Source organism: Saccopteryx leptura, chromosome 11 (assembly GCF_036850995.1).
Source record: "Saccopteryx leptura isolate mSacLep1 chromosome 11, mSacLep1_pri_phased_curated, whole genome shotgun sequence".
In the NCBI taxonomy this organism is placed as follows: Eukaryota; Metazoa; Chordata; class Mammalia; order Chiroptera; family Emballonuridae; genus Saccopteryx; species Saccopteryx leptura.
This window is the reverse complement of record NC_089513.1, coordinates 47,217,680-47,240,821: the sequence shown is the minus strand read 5'-3', so window position 1 is coordinate 47,240,821 and position 23,142 is coordinate 47,217,680. Positions and strand designations below refer to the sequence as shown.

At 39.2% G+C, this 23,142-nt stretch overlaps 1 protein-coding gene across 2 annotated transcripts in view; it reads left to right on the top strand.

Annotated features, from left to right (window-relative positions):
* The first annotated feature begins 622 nt into the window (after positions 1-622).
* THOC1 (THO complex subunit 1) overlaps positions 623-23,142 on the top strand; it is a 42,528-nt gene continuing 20,008 nt past the window's right edge. For both annotated transcript variants that reach the window (XR_010747352.1, XM_066352332.1), the window contains exons 1-9: positions 623-713; positions 2,944-3,017; positions 3,111-3,171; positions 4,385-4,451; positions 8,627-8,745; positions 9,191-9,239; positions 9,626-9,721; positions 17,105-17,187; positions 19,544-19,617. Coding sequence is in view for 1 of the 2 variants with exons in the window: in XM_066352332.1 (XP_066208429.1) it covers positions 660-713; positions 2,944-3,017; positions 3,111-3,171; positions 4,385-4,451; positions 8,627-8,745; positions 9,191-9,239; positions 9,626-9,721; positions 17,105-17,187; positions 19,544-19,617 (677 nt within the window). In the remaining variant the exon portion in view is untranslated. The remainder of the gene's footprint in view (positions 714-2,943; positions 3,018-3,110; positions 3,172-4,384; positions 4,452-8,626; positions 8,746-9,190; positions 9,240-9,625; positions 9,722-17,104; positions 17,188-19,543; positions 19,618-23,142) is intronic.

The window sequence follows — 23,142 nt, the reverse complement described above, 5'->3', positions numbered from 1 at the left end:
TTGCAAGGGGGACCCCTACCCTGGATGCGGAGCCATCCACTTTCCTATCAGTGCAGAAGGCTACATTCCTCCTCGTTCTTTCTCTGTGTGGACACCTACATATGCCAGCAAAGTTAACTGACTCCAAGATATAAATAGTCCTTACATTTCACACCAGCCACACTTGCACTCATTATTTCATTAGCGCTTTCCGAGAGCCCTGTGACCTAGGCATCATTTCTATTCCATAGAAGAGTGAACAGCTGATGAACTACAGGGCTGATGCGTAAAACCGAAGCTGAGACTTCTTCGGGGACAGGATGACTACACTTCCCCAGATAACCCACCTGCCTCGGCTGCTCGGGCAGCGGGTACCGCCCGGCGCGGCCCACTGAGCCGTAAGCAGCCGGGCATCCCCAAACTAGGACCACCACCGTGTGCGCACCCCGGCCTCGACCTCGCCCTGCAGCGTAGACCTTACTGGACGCGGCCGCCCGTCGTCCACCAGTCACCCCAGGGCTAACTCGGGCTTCCAACGCCCACCTGCACTATTGCCAGCCGTCCCGCCCCTCGGTTCAGAGACCGCTCTAGCCGCGCACGGAGCGGGAACTCTCGTTGCTCTCACTCTGACGTCATCGGCCTGCGCCGCAGAGCGGCGGCGGGCACGCGCAGCCGAGAAAATGTCTCCGACGCCGCCACTCTTCAGTTTACCCGAAGCGCGGTCGCGGTTTACGGTGAGCCGAAGGCGGGAGGGTGTGAGCTTGACCCGGCGCTACTCTTTGCCCCTCTCTCCCTGAAAGTACTGTCATTTTGCCCTGGGGGGGTGTAGAGGGGAAAGAGGTGTAGGTCGCAGCGTTGGCTTCCGATCCCGTCAGGGGCTGGGAGGTAGGAAAGGCGATTTACCTGCCTCTCCCGCCTGGCCCCTGCGGTCCACCTCCGCTCGCCCGCCACCGGGTCTGAGACCCCGCGTTCTGGGTGCCCTGCGTGAAGGGCTCCTCCGAAGACTCCGTCCCAGCTCCAGCTCCCCCTGCAGCGCCCGCGTTGCGAGGCAGGATCTCCCGACCTGGGCGGGAGCTGCTGAAAGGGGAGGGCCGGAGTGGCTTTAGCGCGGAGGGCCGGCTCCCGCCCCGCCCCCTAATTACCAGGTGGTAGTTCCGGCCGCCTGTTCACCACACCTTGAACTCCTCAGAGTTCGATTAAGAGATCCGAAGTGGGAGAAGACTGGTCAGATCGGGAACGGTTGCCAAGTGTCATCTTATTCTTATACAGTAGAGAAGAGTTTTAGCACTTGAGAAACGCCTTACAGAGCGTCTTCATGTTAGCTTATTTAACTCTTAACATTGTTAAGTAGGCTAAGTTTAGGATCCCTGGTAAATGAGATAGAACCTGACAGCCGCCCCCCCCCCCCCACCAAAATAAAGTTATGGTTTACTCAAGTGGTTTTTTTTCTGACTTCAGACCCAGTATTTTTATGTTGTTCATATATCCCCAGCATGGAGAACCCTGTTTGATTGTATTTGTCTTTAGCATTTGCACCGATATTTCAAGTCATGGTTCAACTACTTAGATGTTTAACTGTAACTATGCATGGTGATGCCAGAATGAAAATTCTGTGAAAGAAAATTGATTCTTTGTAGTAAGACGTTTTCTTGTGTGCAGTTTTTTTTTTTTTTTAACCATACATTGTGGGGTTTGGTGTTTTGTTTTGTTTTAAACCAGGTGTCTTGTTTTAACCTGATCGTTTATGTGATCAGAATTACATATTTTCTTTCTGTGCATTTTGCTGTAACCTCTGGGCTTTGAAATTCTGCCAAGACAGATAGGAGTATCCAAGATCGTATTAGCCCTGGAAAGGACCATGTAATTGAAGATCATCTAGTATAGCGCTTCTCCAGCTTCAGTGTGCAGTGCGATCACCTCGAGATACTGTTAAATGTAGATTCTGATTCACTAGGTTTGGAATGGGGCGTGAGTTCTTTAGCTTTCTAACATGTTCCCAGGTGGTGTCACTGCTGCCTCAGGTAATAAGGATCTACAACAACCCTCTTATTGAATTGATGAGGACAGTGAAGCATTAGGGATTTGCCCAAGATGACACAGCATATTCTTGGCAGAGTTAGGAATGGACATTTCCAGTATAAACCCAATTCCTGTGAGGTAATAAGATGACCTTTTAAATATATGTGAATTTACACAGAATGAATGACTTTGCAATATTTTTGTCTTTCAATCACGACTAAGACAATCAGCAGGTGTTCAGAGTTGACTGTGTGTGAGGGACTGTGCAGAGCAAGCCACCTAGAGGAGGTAGGAGTTGAGATGGGTCCTGAAGAATATATAGAATTTATATGAGCAGTTGGGAAGAACAACATGAATGTATGAATAAACTAGAGTGAGCCTGACAGAAAATTATGAGGGGAAATGCGTAGACCTTAGTGGAGGTTATTTGTTAGGGAGAGTGGGAAATACAATTGGATAGATTGAGTGGGATAATATTATCAAGGACCTTGAGAGGAGGTATGAAATTTCAAAATCAAAATCTGTAAGGAGCCATTGGAGACTTTAAAAAAAAAAAAAAACCAGAATAGTCTCATGAATGTGGTATTCAAAGAGATGGAAGTGGGGAAAACTGGAATGAGAAAGTCAAGTTAGGAAGCTCTTGCCAGGTTTAAAGTGATGAGAATCTGTATTGGTAAGTGATATTCTACTGATAGAATGACTGATAGGTATTTTTTCCCAGTTACAAACATTTTTTTTAATTAAATGAGAGGCAGGGAAGCAGAGACAGATTTCCACATGCCTCCTGACTGACTGGATTCACCCAGCAAACCCCCTACCAGGCAATGCTCTGCCTGTCTGGGCCACTGCTCCATTGCTCGGCAACCGAGCTATTATGAATGGCATGTTTTTCAGTAAATAATCAACAAAAATCTTTCCACGTATTTGCTATTTTTATTTTTCTAGAAGTCTACCAGAGAGGCCCTAAACAGCAAAAATATCAAGCCATTGTTGAATACCTTCAGCCAATTACCTGGAAGGTAAGGTATTGATACTCATGAAGTATGCTTGCCTAAATCTTTATACTTACCTTGAGCTGTTTAAAAATTGCTGGTGTCTTTTGTTTCTAATAGTGAAAATGAAAAAAAATGTACCCTTGACCAAGCTTTCAGAGGTGTTCTAGAAGAAGAAATTGTAAGTATATTTGTATTTATTAGGATTTTAATGGCAAATTACTAATGTTGTTTTTTAAATTGTCTTTATTCTTAGAATGAATACTTAAGTATGGTTATTTTTTCTAGAATGAGTTTTGTGAAAGCTGACTTGATCATACTATAGGAGTTATGTAATAATTAAGGCCTTTGGCAGCACAGGTGTAATTTAAGTGTTTAGTTTAATAAATGAAGAGAGCTCTCTCCAGGTGAACAGGATGAGAAAAATTGAGATGCGGTCTGAGCAAGAACTAGAATTTGAAGTTGAACCCTCTCTGCTGTACAGACAATGTGACACATCCTGTATAGCACAGAAAGCCCAGCCCACGGGTGCTCAGCATGGGAACTGGGGTTCCGGGCTCTCATTTTCTTAGGCCATCCTTCTCATCAACATGGAAAAATAACTAACGCCTGTCCGACTTCAGTAGATCAATTTAATCTAATTATAAAAAATCTGAATTTCTTTAAGATTAGTGGGGTATCCAAATGAAAAGTTTCAACAGGTTATTCTTGGTTGAGCAAAGGTTGGATCCCAAGAAGATCGATCTTTTTCTAATGGTGATAACACTGTGTCCATTTCTTTCAGGCAATTCTGTATCAAAATTCACTCTTTCTTCTTCAGACCTACTCACTTACTTGCTGTGAGGTATCAGACAAGTTACTTTGTTTTTCTAGGCCTCAGTTTCATTTGTAAGAAGGCAAATGCCATTTCCATGGTGGTTGTGTAAAACAGCAATTAATGAACACTCAATAAATGCTGGGTTTTATGATATTATTGAACCTAGGCACTACTTCCTTTCTATTAAAACTCTCTTTCAGACATATTGATGCACCAGTACAGTTCATTCCGCTGGCCCTGCCTTTGCCTTGTGCCATTGATTGAGTTATGGCCTCAGCACTTCTGTACTTACTTAGCTTGTAGCCTTAATCATGCTAATGTAGCCATTTTCCTGAGACTAGAGTATTTTAAACGAATTGCGTGCTTAGTATTTAATTGATACACTTCTATAATTTGTAATTCCATTACTATCCTTTTTTGTACTTTCATCTTATAAATAATTTTATCTTCTGTGAGACCTATATATCTTCATCCCATATTTATGATAATCAGTTTTATGTCAGAGTATGTTTTTATTGTTATCAAATCAGTCTGAACTCTGCCTCCTAAACCAAACTGTTTTCTCCTCTGTTGGTAGATAAATCATTCATCGTGTGAAAATGTCTTAGCTATTATTTCTCTTGCTATTGGGGGAGTAACTGAAGGTAAGTATGAGGATTTTTTTAAGTAATCTTGGACATGATATGCTTTATTTAAAACTTATTTTCCCTGTACCTCTCCACCTATCTGATTTTGTTCATTTTTCAAGTTATGCCTAGAACCTTTGCCAAGAAACTGGTCCAGTGAAATTAACTCACCTTTATTTCTCATCTCTAGTATGTAGACACATTTTAGCACTTTCTTTGTTCTCCAGTTGTTTCATTTATTCAGTAAATATTTATTGAGCATCCACTGTGTGCCTGGTACTGAGCTAAAACTTGGAGTTTCATAGATGAATAAAACATTTTCTGCATCTAAGGAGCCTAGTGGCTAATGGAGGAAACAGGCATGTAAATGTCTTACTGTGGTGTAATTACTAAGGTTGAGGTGGGAATGAAATATGTTGAAGTACTTTAAACTTCAGTGTCTAAATCAGGCATCCCCAAACTACGGCCCGCAGGCCTCTTGCGGCCCCCTGAGCCCATTTATCCGGCCCCCCGCTGCACTTCTGGAAGGGGCACCTCTTTCATTGGTGGTCAGTGAGAGGAGCACTGTATGTGGTAGCCCTCCAATGGTCTGAGGGACAGTGAACTGGCCCCCTGTGTAAAAAGTTTGGGGACCCCTGGTCTAAATGAATCAGGAAGTCTTAGAAAGGAAGCTGTAACATGAGACCTATGATGAGAGGGATGATGAATTTGTCAGGTAGAAACTGATGGAATAGCTACCTGGAAAGGCCAGATTTGGCATGGCTGTAGATCTATGGAGCAGAGGATAAGAGAATGAGGAAAAAGATGAGAGAAGACACAGGAAGAATTGGTTTGAGTCATTTGTAAAGGGCTTTGTATACCATGCTAAAGAGGAGCTATGGAAGAAGAGTTAGATTGGGAGAGACTGCAGGAAAAAAGTAGGTAGGAGACTTTTAAAATGGGACAGTGGCAGGGAGGATAGTTTCAAAAGGTTTTTAAAAAAACAGTAAGCCCACAGGCCTAACACATAGTATGAGTTCACTAAATATTTGCAGAAAGAAGCAATGAAAAAATAGCTTATTAGCACTCTTTTTTAACTGATTTGGTTAAAATACTTATTTGAGTAATTTGGATAATTTATGTGAAAAGGGCCTTTTAATCAGTAACGCATTATTCACATATTTATTATTTTGATATTTATTCCTGCCAACACTGGAATGTGCAGGTAAAAGTAGTCTTGTGGTGTAGCAGCAAGCTATTTTGTGAACTCAGCATAATTCATAAATTCTGACTTTACATATTAAGCTTTTATATAAAATGCTTATTCATTCATATACTCATTCATTCAGCATACTTAAATAAATTCTACAATGGAGTGCTTCTTTCCCAGTTCCTGTCAGTTTGCAGCATCTGCTTAGTTCATTGATACATTATTTTTGTAGACTAGTAATGTTTATACCACTTGAAATTGTGCAAGTCTGTATTTAGAACTTTTACTTTGAGAAAGGTGAGAACTTATGATTTTAGTAAACTAAATAAATGCTTATATGCTTCTGTGAGAAATATCTTTTTCCCATATTTGGTGATAATTTAACGTGGGGGTATCTTGATGGGGAAAATTCCTCCTTGAAAGGGAATATAGTACTGTTTATGTATGTGACATGTTTTCAGAATTTAACTATTTTGTTAAATTCAAGTCAGCAGATATTTATTAAGTTTATGTTTAGTGTTAGACACTTTTTTTTTTTCGAAGTTAGAAGCAGGGAGGTAGTCAGACAGACTCCCACATGCACCCAACCGGTATCCACTTGGCATGCCCACCAGGGGGTGATGCTCCTTTGCAGCTAGAACCATTCCAGTGCCTGAGGCGGAGGCTTATGGAGCCATACTCAGCGCCCAGGCCAACTTTGCTCCAATGGAGCCTTGGCTGCAGGAGGGGAAGAGAGAGACAGAGAGGAAGGAGAGGGTGAGGGTGGAGAAGCAGATGGATGCTTCTCCTGTGTGCCCTGATCGGGAATCGAACCCGGGACTTCCACATGCCAGGTGGACGCTCTACCGCTGAGCCAACCAGCCAGGGCCTAGTGTTAGACACTTTTGCCTACTCTTAGAAAGCTCATGGTACACATAAAGATAAACAGGATATAATAAATGCTGTAATTTATGTACAGTGTCCTTCAAAAACATAGATGAGGAGACTGTTCAAAGGTATAAGGGATTTTTTTTTTTTTTTAGATACACTGTGTACTCCACTTTGCAAGATTAGGTAGGGAATTTACCATGTGATAAAGAGGTGGAGGATTAATTAGGCAGAAAAAGCATTGTAAACAAAATCATGGAAGTATGAACATAGCAGGATGTTTGGGAACTAGAAATGGATGTGTGTGGCCAAGGTTATGGTGAAGCAAAGAGGGCCGTGTAGAGGCTGGGACGCAGGCTGCGAAAGTCCCGGGGGATCATGCTGTATGCTCCATTTCATCAGAATAACCAGTGATTTCTATGTTTAAAGAATTTAAATCAGAATCTTTGGCAGAGGAATCTTAAGTAATTTTAAGTTCTGCAGTTATCAAATGTGAGTTAACATATGCCGAACTTCACTGCAACTAAGGGTAGGGGATATGCCTTTCAGATATCTTGGATGTACAGGGCATATGAATCTAAGTGTTCACAGAATCTAAGTGTTAAGGTTAGTGTTTTAGAGATTATCTAGTCCAGTATCCTGCCTCCCCTCTGTAACACCCCTGGCAGGTAATCAATCATTCAGCCTCTACACTCATTAATGGAGCCCACTATTTGATTTCTGTTAGTTTTGATTATCAGATTTCCCTAGTATTGAGTTGAAATCTGCTGCTTTATGCCACATACTTCTTCTAAGCAATACCCCTCACATGACATTCCAGATGTCTTCTTACCAATGCAGAACAGAGCTGGAAATATTACTTCTTTTTTCTGAATATACAAGGTGAATGCAATGATTTGGGCTTACAGTCCCCCCTAGATTTTTTTTTTTAACCTCCCATGCTTAAATGGCTACTTTTCTTAAACACTTAACAAGTGTTAGTAATTATTACCTTAAAATAGAAGGAAAAATGAGAAGGGAGACTAAATGCCTTTTTCTTAAAATTTTTAATTTGTGTTACTTTAATAATGTTAAATTAATTTTTTGAGAGAGAGAGAAGCATCAACTCGTTGTTTCACTTGGTTGTGCAGGCATTGATTGCATCTCATATGTGCCCGGACTTGGGCTTGAATCAGCGACCTCAGGGTGAAGCCGATGTCCTCAGGGTCAAGCTGGCACCCTCAGGATGGAGCCAGCAACCCCAGGATCAACTGGTGACCTCAGTCCCTATGACAACACTCTATCCACTGGTCCACCTGCCAGGGCATAATAATGTTGAATTTAGAAATAACTTTTTACTTTACTCTTTTGTCCCCTAAAACAATACTGTTATTTTAAATGTTTAATAATAATTGAAATCAATATCAAACCTTGTTATCTTTTAAGATAATCTTTTCAAATCCCAAAGACAATTTAGCAACATTACAGAAGAGTTGAAAATGAGAAAAAAGAAAAATAGTCATAATTTTTCTAAATTAAAAACTACCATTTATTTTGATACATGGTTTTAGTTTCTGTAGCCTTTTTAAAAATTTTTATTGTCATAACCGTAATATACCTACAGTTTTTGAATCCTGCCTTTTTTACTTAACATTATGTAATAAGCATTTTCTAAGTTATAGTCAATATAACCATTTTAAATTATCTGCATTATATTCTTTTGAATAGCTTAGTGGTGAAGAAAACAGATTGTGGAGCCAGACTGCCTGGGTTTGTATCCTAGCTCTACCACTTACTGGCGCTATGATCGTGAGCAAGTTATTTGACTTCTTTATGTCTCAGTTTTCCCATTCTGTGAACTGGAGACGGTATTATCTACCTCCTAGGGTTAAATGAGTATAAGTAAAGCAGTTAGGGTGCCTGACATATATAAATGCTCTAGAAGTGTTATCGAGAATAATCATCATCATTACTAAGAGCGCATACCAAGACTTCAGTATGTCCCGTTTGGAGACCTAGGTTCCTTCCTTTCTTGTCTTTTAAAGCCTTGTTAGGACTGACAAAATATAGCTTTCAGATATTCTGAAGAGTGATTTAGAATGGGCTACTTTACTCGACAGTATTTTAAACTTTTAAATCAACTTGTGCTCCACTTAAGGTATTTGTACTGCATCTACACCTTTCGTGCTGTTGGGAGATGTTCTGGATTGTCTCCCTTTGGATCAGTGTGACACAATATTCACTTTTGTGGAAAAAAATGTTGCTACTTGGAAATCAGTAAGTACCCTAGATTCTTTTTCTACTAACATTATCTTTCTATGAATCCAGAATTAGTAGGGTAGATTTTTTTGCTTCTAGTTCTAATATTGCTGATTGCCAACAAGATTATCCCTATGAAAGAATGACATATTCTGCTCTCTTGGGGAGGCAAGTAAGAGTTATGTATGGAGAAGAAGTTGAAGTATAAAATTTCACATATTTATAACAGTTAACTTGAAAGTATACACTTTCACATGTTTAAAACAGTTTCTTAGTATCACGTTTTGTTAACTCATGTATCTGAAATTATTTTTATTCCTTTGAAAACATTTTATGCCTGAAAAAGTGAAACTGGCATAGTAACATCTCAGTGCCTGTTAGTATTTAATATTTTACTTCTGTGACTTATTGAAGGATGTGCAACAACTCTGAACTAGAGTAATAATTGCTGTCTTCATTTCAGAATACATTCTATTCTGCTGGGAAAAATTATTTACTGCGTATGTGCAATGGTAAGTAATTTAATGGTAAATGATTATTTTTAAAATGTAAATGTGGCCAGAAAAACAGGTGGTTCATTTAACCACAATTTAAATAGATCAGCACCTTCATTTTTAAATAAGCTGGTTTATTAAAACTGGTCATTGACTATAAATTAAACTGTTCCTGTTTTATATGGAAACGATGAAAACCAAGAAAAAATTGGTAGTTTATCTTGCCCATACTAAACTTGTTTGATTTCTAATTTCCTAGTGGTTTTTTGTGATAATAGTTTCTACCCCCATCTTGAGAACTACTACTTTAGGAAAATACTCTTAACAAACTGGTTAAAAAAACTTGGGGATGAATGTAAAAGAATTATCTTTTCTCAATAACCTTCATTTCCATATATTGTCAGATCTCTTAAGAAGATTATCAAAATCCCAGAATACAGTCTTCTGTGGGCGAATTCAACTCTTTTTGGCCAGGCTTTTCCCTTTATCTGAGAAATCAGGTAAGCTTTTCTGCATTAAACAAATGCTTTGCAGGAAAACCTTTTCCAGTTTTTAATGGATTAGAATCTGTCATGATGACAATAAGGAAATGGTCCTAAAAAGTTAAAAGATAGCATAGAAAATTGTCACTTTGTTTTGTTTATTTTTAGTTTTCTTTTTAATGTTTATTTTATTGATTTTTGAGAGAAAGGAACGGGTAAAGACAGAGAGGGACAGGAACATCAAACTGTTCCTGAATGTGCCCTGACTGCCCAAACCGGCCACCCCTGCACTGAGCTATCCCCCCAGGGCGTCACTTTATTTTCGTTTACTTCTAAACAACTATATTGGTCCTAGTGTATAATATAGGTAATCCTTACATCAAGTCACTGATTCTTTAAATTCAAAGCTTAATAATTGCAATTGAATCACTGAAATAGCATCAGTATGAACCATCATGTTTTTTGTTTTGTTTTGTTTTTGGGGGGGTTTTTTTTGTATTTTTCTGAAGCTGGAAACGGGGCTAGACAGTCAGACAGACTCCTGCGTGTGCCCGACCGGGATCCACCCGGCACGCCCACCAGGGGGCAACACTCTGCCCACCAGGGGGCGATGCTCTGCCCCTCTGGGGCGTCGCTCTGTCACGACCAGAGCCACTCTAGCGCCTGGGGCAGAGGCCAAGGAGCCATCCCCAGTGCCCGGGCCATCTTTGCTCCAGTGGAGCCTCCCTGCGGGAGGGGAAGAGAGAGACAGAGAGGAAGGAGAGGGGGAGGGGTGGAGAAGCAGATGGGCGCTTCTCCTGTGTGCCCTGGCCGGGAATCGAACCCAGGACTTCTGGACACCAGGCCGATGCTCTACCACTGAGCCAACCGGCCAGGGCTTGAACCATCATGTTTTTACTTCATTTCATAATGTATACCTATTTTTCTCTTCCATTTTCTCCCCAAATCACTGTTTAGTCACATGTACCTCCCTTAATTTCTTTTACCATTTTTTTACTGCGAAATATAACACTCATAGAAAAATGTTAAAGTAAATATATAGAATAATTATGAAGCCAATCTAACTCTTTTCAAGATAATCTAGATTTTGTTTCTCTATTTGCTCTTGAGATTTTTTTCCCCAATTTTACTACAGTGTATGTAAGAGTGATTTTATTTATCATGCTCCAGATTTGTGGGTATCTTAAATCTATGGATTAGTATCCTTAATCAAGTTTTTAAAAAGTTTTGCCATGATTTCTTGAAATACATTATATGCCTCATTTTCTTTTTCCCCTCTGGAACTCCAGTAAATATCCTTGTATCTTCTCACTATGTCCTCTCTTATACTTTCTATATTTTTCATCTCTTTGTCTATCACATCCTAAATAATTTCTCCAGAACTATTTTTTAGTTCACTACTTCTCTCTTCAGCTATGAATAATCTGCTGAATGAGTTAATTTTAGTTAATATATTTTTCATTTCTAGAAGTTCTTTTTAAAATCTGCTATGTCACTTTTTAGTTGTTTCTTGTCTGCTGATATTTTCAAATCTATTTCTTAACCAGGTAAGCGTGGTTATTTTTATTTTCTGTGTCGGATAATTTTGGCACTTTTAAGTCTGTGCGTCTGCCTTTAGTGTCTGTTTCTATTGTTTCTCATTTGTGATCTCTTATCTCTTTATGTGTCTGGTTAGTGTTGGATGTCATATTTGAGAAGATATTTGAGGAAATAATTTTGAGGCTTAGGATAGATACCTTTCTCCACATACAGTTTTCATTACTTCTATACTAAAGTCACATTTAGAAGTGAGGGACTATAGCTAGTCCAGGATTGCCTTAATCCAGCTCATCTCAAGGACTGCAGTTCCTTAGACCATTGATAAGACTTGGTGGTGGACTGCAGTTTCTTTTATCCATACCTGATGATGTAGCCTGCAACTTCCCGGCCTTGGAGATGGTTGAGGTGGGGTTTATTAGGTTCCCCATTTTCCTTGGGTCCAGAGATTTATATTTTAGTTTCAGGAAGCTGCTAACTCAGTCTTGTAATTGATTCCTCCTATTTGGTGGATATCCTCAAGACAAGTGACTTTGAGGGCTAAATGATGCATTTCCTATCTTTCTTGCCTTCTGGATTTTTGCCAGATGTTCCGTACTATCTTTTCAGGTCTTTACTGTTGTTAAGAAAATCATTTTTCTATTTTATTGCCCAGAACAGTCTATAAACATGGTTTATGATCTGTAAATATTTATAGGATAAATATAATTTTATCCAAATTTTTCATTGTCATGTGTGGGAGGGTTAATCTAAATTAAATAATTAGACTTCCATTACTGGAAACTTACCTTTTTTTATTGCATTTTTTGGGCCACTTTATTGAGATGTGACTTCACATACCATACAATTCACCATTTAAAGTATACAGTTCATTTCTTAGTATATTCACAAGGTTGTGCAACACATTTTTATCGATTCTAATTTTAGAACATTTTCCTCCTACAAGGAACCTGTATTCATTAACTGTCAATCCCACTTACCTCATTCCTTACCCACTCCCCCAAACCTTAACCATTAATCTAATTCTTTGATCTCTATAGATTTTCCTAGGTTGGACATTTGAAAAATGGAATAATACAATGTGTGGTCTTTTGTGACTGGCTTTTTTAACTTAGTATAATAATTTCAAAGTTCATCTGCCTTGTAGCATTTCTTTCATTCTAATCCATTTCTTTTCATTCTATGGATGTACCACATTTTGTTTTTCCATTCATCAACTGGTGGACATTTGGGTTGTTTCTGTGTGGGCATTGTTTTTATTTCTCTTGGGAATCTATCTAGAGTAGAATTGCTGGGTCGTATGGCAACTCTGCTTTGATTTCTCCTGGATTTATTTCTAATAGAATCACTGGGTCATATGGTAACTCTTTAAATTCCTGAGGAACAACCAAACTGTTTTCCAAAGAAGCTGTGCCATTTCAGAGCCCTGTCATCAGTGCACGTGGTGTCAGTTTCTCGACATCCTCACTAACACTGTTGCTGTCTTTTTTATTTTGGTCATCCTAAGGAATATAAAGTGCTATCTCATTGTGGTTTTGATTTGTATTTCCCTAATGACTAAAGATTTTAAATATAAGTTCCATGTGCTTACTGGTTATTTGTATGTCTTCCTTAAAGAAAAGTCTGTTGAGATACTTTAGCCATTTTTAAAATTGGGTTATATGTCTTTTTATTAATTCATTATATGAGTTCTTATATTCTGGATAGTAGACCTGTATCAAATATACAGTTTGCAAATATTTTCTTTCATTCTGTGGATTGCTTTTTCATTTTCTCCAAAGTATCATTTGCTGCACAAATGTTATACATTTCAGTGGAGTTCAATATATCTTTATTTTTCTTTATTTTTTTTGTGACAGAGACAGAAAGAGACATAGATAGGGACAGACAGACAGGAAGGGAAGGAGCATCAATTCTTCGTTGTGGCACCTTAGTTGCTCATTGATTGCTTTCTCATATGTGCCTTGACTAGGGGGCTACAGCAGACCGAATGACCCCTTGCTCAAGCCAGCGACCTTAGGCTCAAGCTGGTAAGCATTGCTCAAACCAGATGAGCCCACGCTCAAGCCGGCAACCTCGGGGTTTCGAACCTGGGTCCTCTGCATCTGCATCCCAGTCCGATGCTCTATCCACTGCGCCACCACTTGGTCAGGCTATCTTTATTTTTCTTTTGTTATTTGTGTTCATGGTGTCATATCTAAGAAACCATTGACTAACTCAAGGTCATGAAGATTTAGTCCTGTGTTTTCTTCTAACAGTTTTAGCTATTACATTTAGGTCTGAGATTGCTTTGAGTTAACTTTTATATATGGTGTGAGATATGGGTCCAATTTCATCCTGTTATATGGAGTGGGGCAAAAGTGGGTTTACAGTTGTGAGAATACAATACATAGTTAATTTTGTATTATTATTTATTCATTGTTGTATTATTTTCCACACGAACAACTATAAACTACATTTGCCCCAACCAGTATGTGGATACCCAGTTGTCCTGGCACCGTTTGTTTAAAAAACTATTCTTTCCCCACTGAATTGGCAGCTCATCTTTCTTATGCCTTCAGATCAATTGAAATTTAGGGGCTTGGCTCTAAGTCTTCCTTCTGCCATCCTTTTGTCATTATTGTTACAATATGACTTTTGCTGTACTCAGTTTAAATTTTGTTTCCTCAGAGAAGATCTCTCTGAGCATTTAATCCAGTGGCTTACAACCTTTTTACACTTGGGGACCATTGAAAGTAGAATTATTTTGGGGGCTACTAAAGCAGAAATCACCTTGAGCATAAGCAAATTCAACTAAGATCATTAGGTTTATAATCTTCATACAACAGCAGGGTGAACTTTTTTGCGGACTGGCACAAAATTTGTGGCAGGCTGGTCTTCAGCCCGCAGTTGAAAAAACCCTGAGCTGATCTAAGCCTTCCACTTTAGTCACACATTCTCACCGTCTGATTACAGAGCTCCTCATCTGGCATTTTTGGTGTATTTGTGTTGTTCACCTTTGTATTTTCTGTGCCTACAAGATATTTAATCACTATTTAAATATGTACTGAACGAATTCCCTACCTCTTTGTGAATGTAGTATGCCCCCTCATAAATACCAATTGTATTTTTTGGAATTTTCAGAAGACATAAGAATAGAGTTTCAATTATCAGCCATTCTTTTGTCTTTCCTGGTTATCTGCAACCTCCATTTAACATTTTTTAAAAAATATTTTAGATCTCTTCTTTAATGTAGTGCATTTGCAAATTGACAAGACACAGAGAAACCACTTTTTTCTTTCTCTTGTTAAATATTTGAAAGACTAACAATATATTGCTAAAGGCAGCTTTAAACTATATACTGTTTAATAAATTATATTGTTAAAATTTTTTTTTTTTTAAGTGAGAGGAGGGGAGATAATTAGTCTCCTGCATGTGCCCCAACTAGGATCCACCCAGCAATCCCCATCTGGAGCCAATGCTCAAATCAACCAAGTTATCCTCAGTGCCTGCGGCCATGCTTGAACCAGTCAAGCCACTGGCTGCAAGAAGGGAAGAGAAAAGGGGAAGAAAAAGGGAAAGAGAAGCAGATGATCACTTCTCATGTGGGCCCTGACCAGGTATCAAACCTGGGACATCCACACGCCAGGCCAACACTATCCATTGAGCAAACTAGTCAGGGCCAAATTTATTTTTTAAATTATAAAAGTAACACAACCTTACTTCAGAAAATTGGAAAGTGAAGACTACTCTCCACTTCAGCTGCTAGTCATAAGCCTAGGTTTTTACCTGAGTTTCTGACCAGCTGCCTAAAAATCAGAGGTTTCCACACCCTCTTCCTCGGGTTCTGTTTATTTGCTAGAATGGCTCAGAGAATTCAGGAAAACATGTTTGCTTACTAGATTACCAATTTATTACAGAAGATGTTAAAGAATATGAATCAACAGCCAGATGAAGAGGTACATAGGGCAAGATCTCCAGCAAAGAAGCTTCTGCCCTCGTGGAGCCCGGTTCCCAGCCTGGTGGGCATGGAAGCATTCTGGTTCCCCAGCTTGGAAGCTGTCTGAAAAAGAGGGCAATGAGCTGTCCTTTCGGGCTTTCATGGAGGTTTCACTACGTAGTCATGACTGACTAAGTCATTGGCCATTGGTGATTGGTTCAACGTCAAGCCCTTCTTCCTTCCCCAGAAATCAGGGGTAGGACTGAAAGTTCAAATCTTCTAACCATCCGGTTGGCTTTACTGACAACCCCCACCTTTGTGTAGGATCCCAAAGTGACCCCTTTATTTATTTATTTATTTATTTATTTATTTATTTATTTATTTATTTTGTATTTTTCCGGAGCTGGAAACAGGGAGGCAGTCAGACAGACTCCCGCATGCGCCCGACCGGGATCCACCCGGCATGCCCACCAGGAGGCGATGCTCTGCCCATCCGGGGCATCACCCTGGTGCGACCAGAGCCACTCTAGTGCCTGAGGCAGAGGCCATGGAGCCATCCCCAGCGCCCTGGCCATCTTTGCTCCAATGGAGCCTTGGCTGCGGGAGGGGAAGAGAGAGACAGAGAGGAAGGAGGGGGGGAGGGGAGGAGGGGGGGAGAAGCAGATGGGCGCTTCTCCTGTGTGCCCTGGCCGGGAATCGAACCCGGGACTTCCGCACGCCAGGCTGACGCTCTACCACTGAGCCAACCGGCCAGGGCCTGTGACCCCTTTATTATAACAAGAGACACCATTGTTGCTCTCATCACTTAAGAAATTTCACGGGGTTTAGGAGCTATGGATCAGGAATGTGGATGAAGACCAAATATATCTGAGAATTATTGTGGTTATCTGAATGACACTGTCTATATATATTTTTTTCATTTTTATTTATTTTTATTTTTTTCCATTTATTTGAGAGAAGAAGAGAGAGAAAAAGCATCAACTCACTGTTTCACTTAGTTGTTCCATTTAGTTGTGTACTCATTGATTGCTTCTTGTACATGTGCTGACATGGGGTCAAACCTGCTACCTCTGGCACACCGAACAACGCTTTATCCACTGACCCACCTGGCCAAGGCCAATGTCTATATATTTTTAAATAACCCACAGCAAAAACCGTGGGATTCTGAGTTTATCCATTACCAGTAGACCTGTTTATTTACAACCTCTTTCTCTGACAGTGAGAAACCTGGCTCTCATTAACTACAATGTTTCCCATAAATGTTGTTATACAATCTGATTAATACAATTTTCATCTCTTATTCAGCAAAATTTTAAATTGCTACATAGTATATACAATTGTTCTTAAATATTAGTGAGTAATAATGTTCAACTATAGTGTATGTAGAATTCTACAAACTCTAAAGGCACCTTTAAGAAATGAATTTTAGTCCCTGGCTTGTTGGCTCAATGGTATAGTCAGCCCGACATGTGGATGTCCCAGGTTCAATTCCCAGTCAGGGCACCCAGGAGAAGCGACAGTCTGCTTCTCCATGCCTCCCCCTCCCCTTCTCTCTCTTTTCCCATAGCCATGGCTCAGTTAATGACAGTGCATCCACTTGGGTGCTGAGGATGGCTCCATGGAACCTCCACCTCTGGCACTAAAAATAACTTGGTTGCAAGCATGGTCCCTGATGGGCTGGGCCTCTGCCCCAGATTGGGATTGCCAGGTGGATCCCAGTTGGGGTGCATGAGGGATTCTGCCTTGCAGTCTCCTCTCCTCTCACTTGGAAAAGAAGAAAAATAATTTTAGAAAGGATTTGAAAATTTAAGTATGGTGTTATTTCTAACTTGATCTTTTACTTAATTATGACTATTATTTTACATGTTTTAGTTATATGACTGCAAAATTCTTAAACAAGTTTAGATGTTTGGTGGATTTTCTTTGAAATCTTTTTTTTTTAATAGGTCTTAACTTGCAGAGTCAGTTTAATCTGGAAAATGTCACTGTTTTCAATACCAATGAGCAGGAAAGCACGTTGGGTCAGAAGGTGAGGCTGATATGAAATCTAACAGAACATGTTTGTAAATTTGTTTTTGAGATAATTCATATGAATGGGTCTTCTAAGTCATCAGAAATTTCAAAATCTTGATTTCCAATTTATAGAAATAATGTGTATTCTCTGTCTAAAATGCTAACAAAATAGAAATAGTTGAAATATTGTAAAAAGTATAGCTACCCCATAATCCAATGCCCCAAAGATAACCACCCTTAACATTCCCCGTCTGTCCTTACAAGACTTTTTGTATATATGTGGTTTATTCCAAAAATAAAGCCATACAATACATACTCTTCTGAAATTCAGTTTTCTTGTAGCAGTAAAAACCAGATGCAGTTTTGTATCAGAATGTTTAGATGTGTCTCAGTGTTCATGGCTCATGATAAATCTTTTAATATATTACAGTCCCCTGTCATTAGGCATTTGGATAATGTCTAATAATGGAAAATTGCCTGACCTGTGGTGGCGCAGTGGATAAAGCGTCGACCTGGAAATGCTGAGGTCGCCGGTTCGAAACCCTGGGCTTGCCTGGTCAAGGCACATATGGAAGTTGATGCTTCCAGCTCCTCCCCCCGTCTCTCTCTCTCCTCTCTCTCTCACCCTCTCTCTCTCCTCTTTAAAAGTGAATAAATAAATAAATAATGAAAAAGATTAAAAAAGTAAAAAAGGAAAAAAATAGTTAAAAAAAAACAAAAAAAGAAAGTTCTTAAATAATAGTGAAAAATTATTAGCAGTATTATAATGAATATTATTATATATATCATTGCTATATTATGCAGGTGTCTCCATAGGATAAATTCTGATAAGTGAAATTGTTATGCCAAAATATATGCATATATCAGATTTTGATGGCTGCTGGCGAGTTACTTCTCAAAAAGGTTATCCCCATTTGTATTACTGCCAGTGGTGCATGGAGAATGCCTGACCATTTCCTCACAACCTCACAGCAACCCTGGGAATTACCAGCTTTGGAAATTTTTTGCTTAGTTGATATGTACTTGAAAAGTAAGTCATCTTTGCTTTAACTTACTTTCCTTGGTTATTAATGAAGTTGAGGAATTTACTATATGTTTATTGGAATTTATTTTTCTCCTGTGCAGATTTAAAGCAGTGAGGAAGGGAATTAATTGCCTGCTTGTGCCATTTGCCCAATCTATTGTTAAAATGTCTTTTTCTTACTGATACAGAAACTCACTATATAGAATATTTTATATAAAATATTAACTCATTGCCTGCCATGTGCTGGTACTCTTTTTCTCAGTTTATACTTCTTGTACCTTCATGGTACCTCTGCTGTACAGAACCTTTACATTTGGATACAACATTAACAGTTGTTGATCTCCAGTTCTGTTGTTTCTGGTCATGCTTACTCCACAAGATTATATCAGCCCATTTGTTTTCTTCTGGTGCATTTATGGTTTTGTTTTTTTCTTTAACTCTTTAACCCAGCAGAAATACTGGAGTTTGCAGTAAACTGAGTTATAAAATTATTTTTTTCAAATAATGAGCCATTTATCTCAGAACAATTTATTAAATAATCCATTATTTGCCACTGAAATTTTAAATATTATGATATATCCAGAAGACAGTCCAAAGTTGGGAAATTCCTGGACATTCAACACCTACTCTCCATTTAGGTTCCAGTTATAAAGTTTTAAAAATTATTAATTAGATAAAACTAATATTTCACTGTAGATTAATCAGACTACTTTATGTAATTTATTCCTTAGAGCATAAAATTATCAATTTGGAAATGATGGCTTTAAGATGTTCCAAACTACTGTTCTTTATGTATCTTTTACCACCTTCTTGTACTTCCCTGTTAACTTATTTTGAATTTTTCAATATAGAGTTGAACACCTCCATATCCAACATGCTTCCAGATAATGTGTTCTGTGTGGGGGTCAGGGAGGATTTCTGTGGTCAAATTGAAGTTGAGGTTTAAAACTACTTAAAGTTGCTTTACTTATGGTAGTTCTTAGAATCTTTAATATACTAATGATTTCCTCATTTCTATAAAAGGTCATTGTGTGTATTTCCAAAATATATTTTGCTGTAGATCCTTTATTCCCAGAGAGAATCTACTGACTGTGGAGAAATACTGGTTTAAAACTTTTTACATTGTCTTCATAACTGTCCTACGTCATTGTCATCCTGGTCTTGAGTTCTCCAATCCCTGTCACATAGAATTCCCATTGCCTTATAGACTACCCCAAGGCCGAGGTAGTTACTATGACTAGACTTCTCTACTAATGATTGTGTGGCAGTGTGAATGACATTCTTCCAGCTCTTACCTTCTGCCTGACAGCTGCTTCATGACAGCCTGTACATTTTTTTTTTAATTTAGCACACTGAAGATAGAGAAGAAGGGATGGATGTAGAAGAAGGTGAAATGGGAGATGATGAAGCTCCAACAACTTGGTGAGTTTTTAGACGTTCAGATTTTTTTTTTAAGGTTTTACTTATTGATTTTAAAGAGAGGAGAGGGAGAGAAAGGGGAGAGAGGAGGAGCAGGAAGCATCAACTCATAGTGGTTGCTTCTCATATGTGCCATGACTGGGCAAGCCTGGGGTTTCCAACCAGCAACCTCAGCATTCCGTGTTGACACTATCCACTGTGCCACCATAGGTAGGCAAGAAGTTCAGATTTCTTTATTTACTAAGATAATACCTTAATGACTTACTGAGTTCTAGAGTAAGAATGGAGACAAAGAGGCAGGAATCAGGCTAATAGATTATTTTTATTTTTAACTTTCATGTGTATTACTTAAAATTACAAATTGTAAATTACTGAGTGTTGTATCAGTTGGTTTCTAAATTGTGTGCAGTTCATTATTTACACAGCCTACTTTATACATGCTCACAACATGTAAAAGACCAAGTACACACAGCCTAGCTACTCCTCCCCTGTCCCTTCATTTAGCTTAGTAGACTCCATGCCTGTGGGGACTGAGCTAATGAAGCAGGAGGGATAAGAAACCTCCTGTCTTCTTCTTCCTAGCCTCTCCTATCAGTTTCTTATCTCATCTTCTGTAACCCTGTACTTTCCCTCCAAATGATCTCTTTCTAATGCTGGTTAGAAGTAATGAGGAAAAGTAAAGGTATGAAGGAACATTTTCACTAGCATTCTTCTAGGTGTCTGAGATGGCAGAAGTTTCCATTGAAAGAATTTCCAGATCAAGAAGAGGTTCTTGTACCTACACAAGGAGACTTAACTTACTCCTTTCATCCCAAATTTCAAATCCAAACACATATCCCCAAAGAGACATTGAAAGTAGTATAGCTGCAGGCATAATGCTATTATTCCATAGTCATATATCCTTGAACAAACTGCTTAACTTCCCTGCAACGCAGTTTCCAAGTCTAAATGTAGTGATGCCACCTACCTGCTTCAGTTATTGAGAGGAATAAGTGAGACGCTATTCAGAAGTGATCTATTAAAGCACTTGGTACTCATCCTATTATGTCTGTAGTTCTTGATGTTACAGAGTGATATATTTGATCTTTGAACAGTATCAATTTAGTGTCTAGTAGTTACCCATAGTTTTTGTTTTGGGGGGGCGTTTAAAGACTTACTTGTTTGTGTGCATTATGGATAGAGTAGGCTTTTATGGTCTGGCCTGGGTAACATAAGGGCACTGGGCCAAGGTATTAGGCTTCAAGATAACAGGTCACTTGAGACAAACAGAGCTCCAAAGACAGACTCTTGACCATTGCAGTTTTTTCTGGTTAGACTCTGCCTAAGCGTGTGTAGACAATTCCGCTCCATTGGTCAGGTTCATAAACCAGTCCCAGCTGCAGGAAAATCACTCAGTACTCAGTTGCCTCTCAGTCTGTCACAATCACTATTTTTTTAATGGAGGAAAAAATTGTATGGGGAATTACTTTGTGATCAACTGTTTCACCAGACTTTCTTAGGCAATACAAATGATAAAGAACATATTACTTATCTACAATATAAAGTTTATTTCAGATTTGGCTGAAATACACCAATAAAAGTTTTTGTATTGAAAACAACTTAATTGCCTGACATATGATGGAGCAGTGGATGAAGCATAGACCTGGAATGCTGAGGTTGCAGGTTCGAAACCCCAGGCTTGCCCAGTCAGGGCATATATGAGAAGCAATCACTTCGAGTTGATGCTTCCCGCTTTCCCCCTCCTCCCATTTCTATCTCTCTTTCAAAAAAATCAATAAATAAGACCTTAAAAAAATATAAATAAAAACAATTTTATTGTATAAAATTATCAGCTTAACATTTAAAAAGTACAGTAGTCCCCCCTTATCTGTGGGGAATATGTTCTAAGACTCCCAGTGGATGCCTAAAACTTGCTAGTACCAACCCAATATATCCTCTGTTTTTTTCTATACCTATGATAAAATTTAATTTATAGATTAGGCAATAAGAGAGTAACAATAACTAATAATAAAATAGAACAATTATAACTATTGTAATAGAGATACAGTGTGTTAATGTGGTCTCTTTCTCTCAAAATATCTTACTGTACTCTGCTCACCCTTCTTGTGATGGTGTGAGATGATAAAATGCCTACATGATGAGATGAAGTGACTTGAATGACATAAGCATTGTGACATAGCATTAGGCTACTGATGACCTTCTGAAGATAAGGGTTACTTGAACATAAGCACTTTGATTCTATAACAGTTGATCTAATAATAAAGATAGTCACTAAGTGACTAATGAGAAGGCAGCGTAAAAACAGCACAGATGCACCGGACAAGGGATGTTCACATCCTGGGCAGGGCGGAGCGTGATGGTGTGAGATTTCATCACATTGCTCAGAACAGCTCCCATTTAAAGCTTATGTATTGTTTACTTCTGGAATTTTCCAGTTAATATTTTGGATCATGGTTGATTGCAGGTAACTGAAACCATGAATGCATAAATAAGTGGAACAACAAAGCAATGTCTCTTTCTCTCTCTTCAACTCTCTAAAATTATAAAAATAAAAATTTTAAAAATAAAAAAGAAAGTAATACTCAATACATCCATCCCAAAAATGAAAAGTGGGATGTTAACTTCCTTTTATTGGCCAGAATAGAGATAGTAAGACTATTAAGATCATGGTCCTATGTGGATCACTAATGCTACTTTCCTGTTTCCCATGTAAAATTGCAGTTGTAATTACTTAGAATATTTGTATGGGCATGAAGCTTAGCGAAAATGCTAACTGCATTCCATAGATTCAACTTATTAAGGTTCATTTAGAAAGAATGAAGTAAGGTAGTACGCAGTTGTGATAAGTCAAAATTAATTTTATAGAGGCAGTGTTGAAAATTTTTGTGGATATTTGAGGATATGAAATATTTAATTACCTCAAGCATTTTTGACATGGATAATAATAAAAGACTTCTTTGTCTGTTTTGAATAATGTAGAGGGTTTTGTTAAAAACAATTTCATAGCCCTGGCCGGTTGGCTCAGTGGTAGAGCGTCGGCCTGGCATGCAGGAGTCCCAGGTTCAATTCCCAGCCAGGGCACACAGGAGAAGCGCCCATCTGCTTCTCCACCCCTTCCCCTCTCCTTCTTCTCTGTCTCTCTCTTCCCCTCCCGCAGCCAAGGCTCCATTGGAGCAAAGTTGGCCCGAGTGCTGAGGATGGCTCCAAGGCCTCTCTGCCTCAGGTGCTAGAATGGCTCTGGTTGCAACAGAGCAACGCCCCAGATGGGCAGAGCATCGCCCCCTGGTGGGCATGCTGGGTGGATCCCGGTCGGGTGCATGCAGGAGTCTGTCTGACTGCCTCCCTGTTTCCAACTTCAGAAAAATACAAAAAAAAAAACCAAACCAATTTCATGACCTGGCTGGCTGGTTTAGCAGTAGAGAGCCTGGTGTGTGGAAGTCCCGGGTTTGATTCCTAGTCAGGACACACAGGAGAAGCGGCCATCTGCTTCTCCACCCTCTCTCTCTCTCTCTCTCTCTCTCTCTCTCT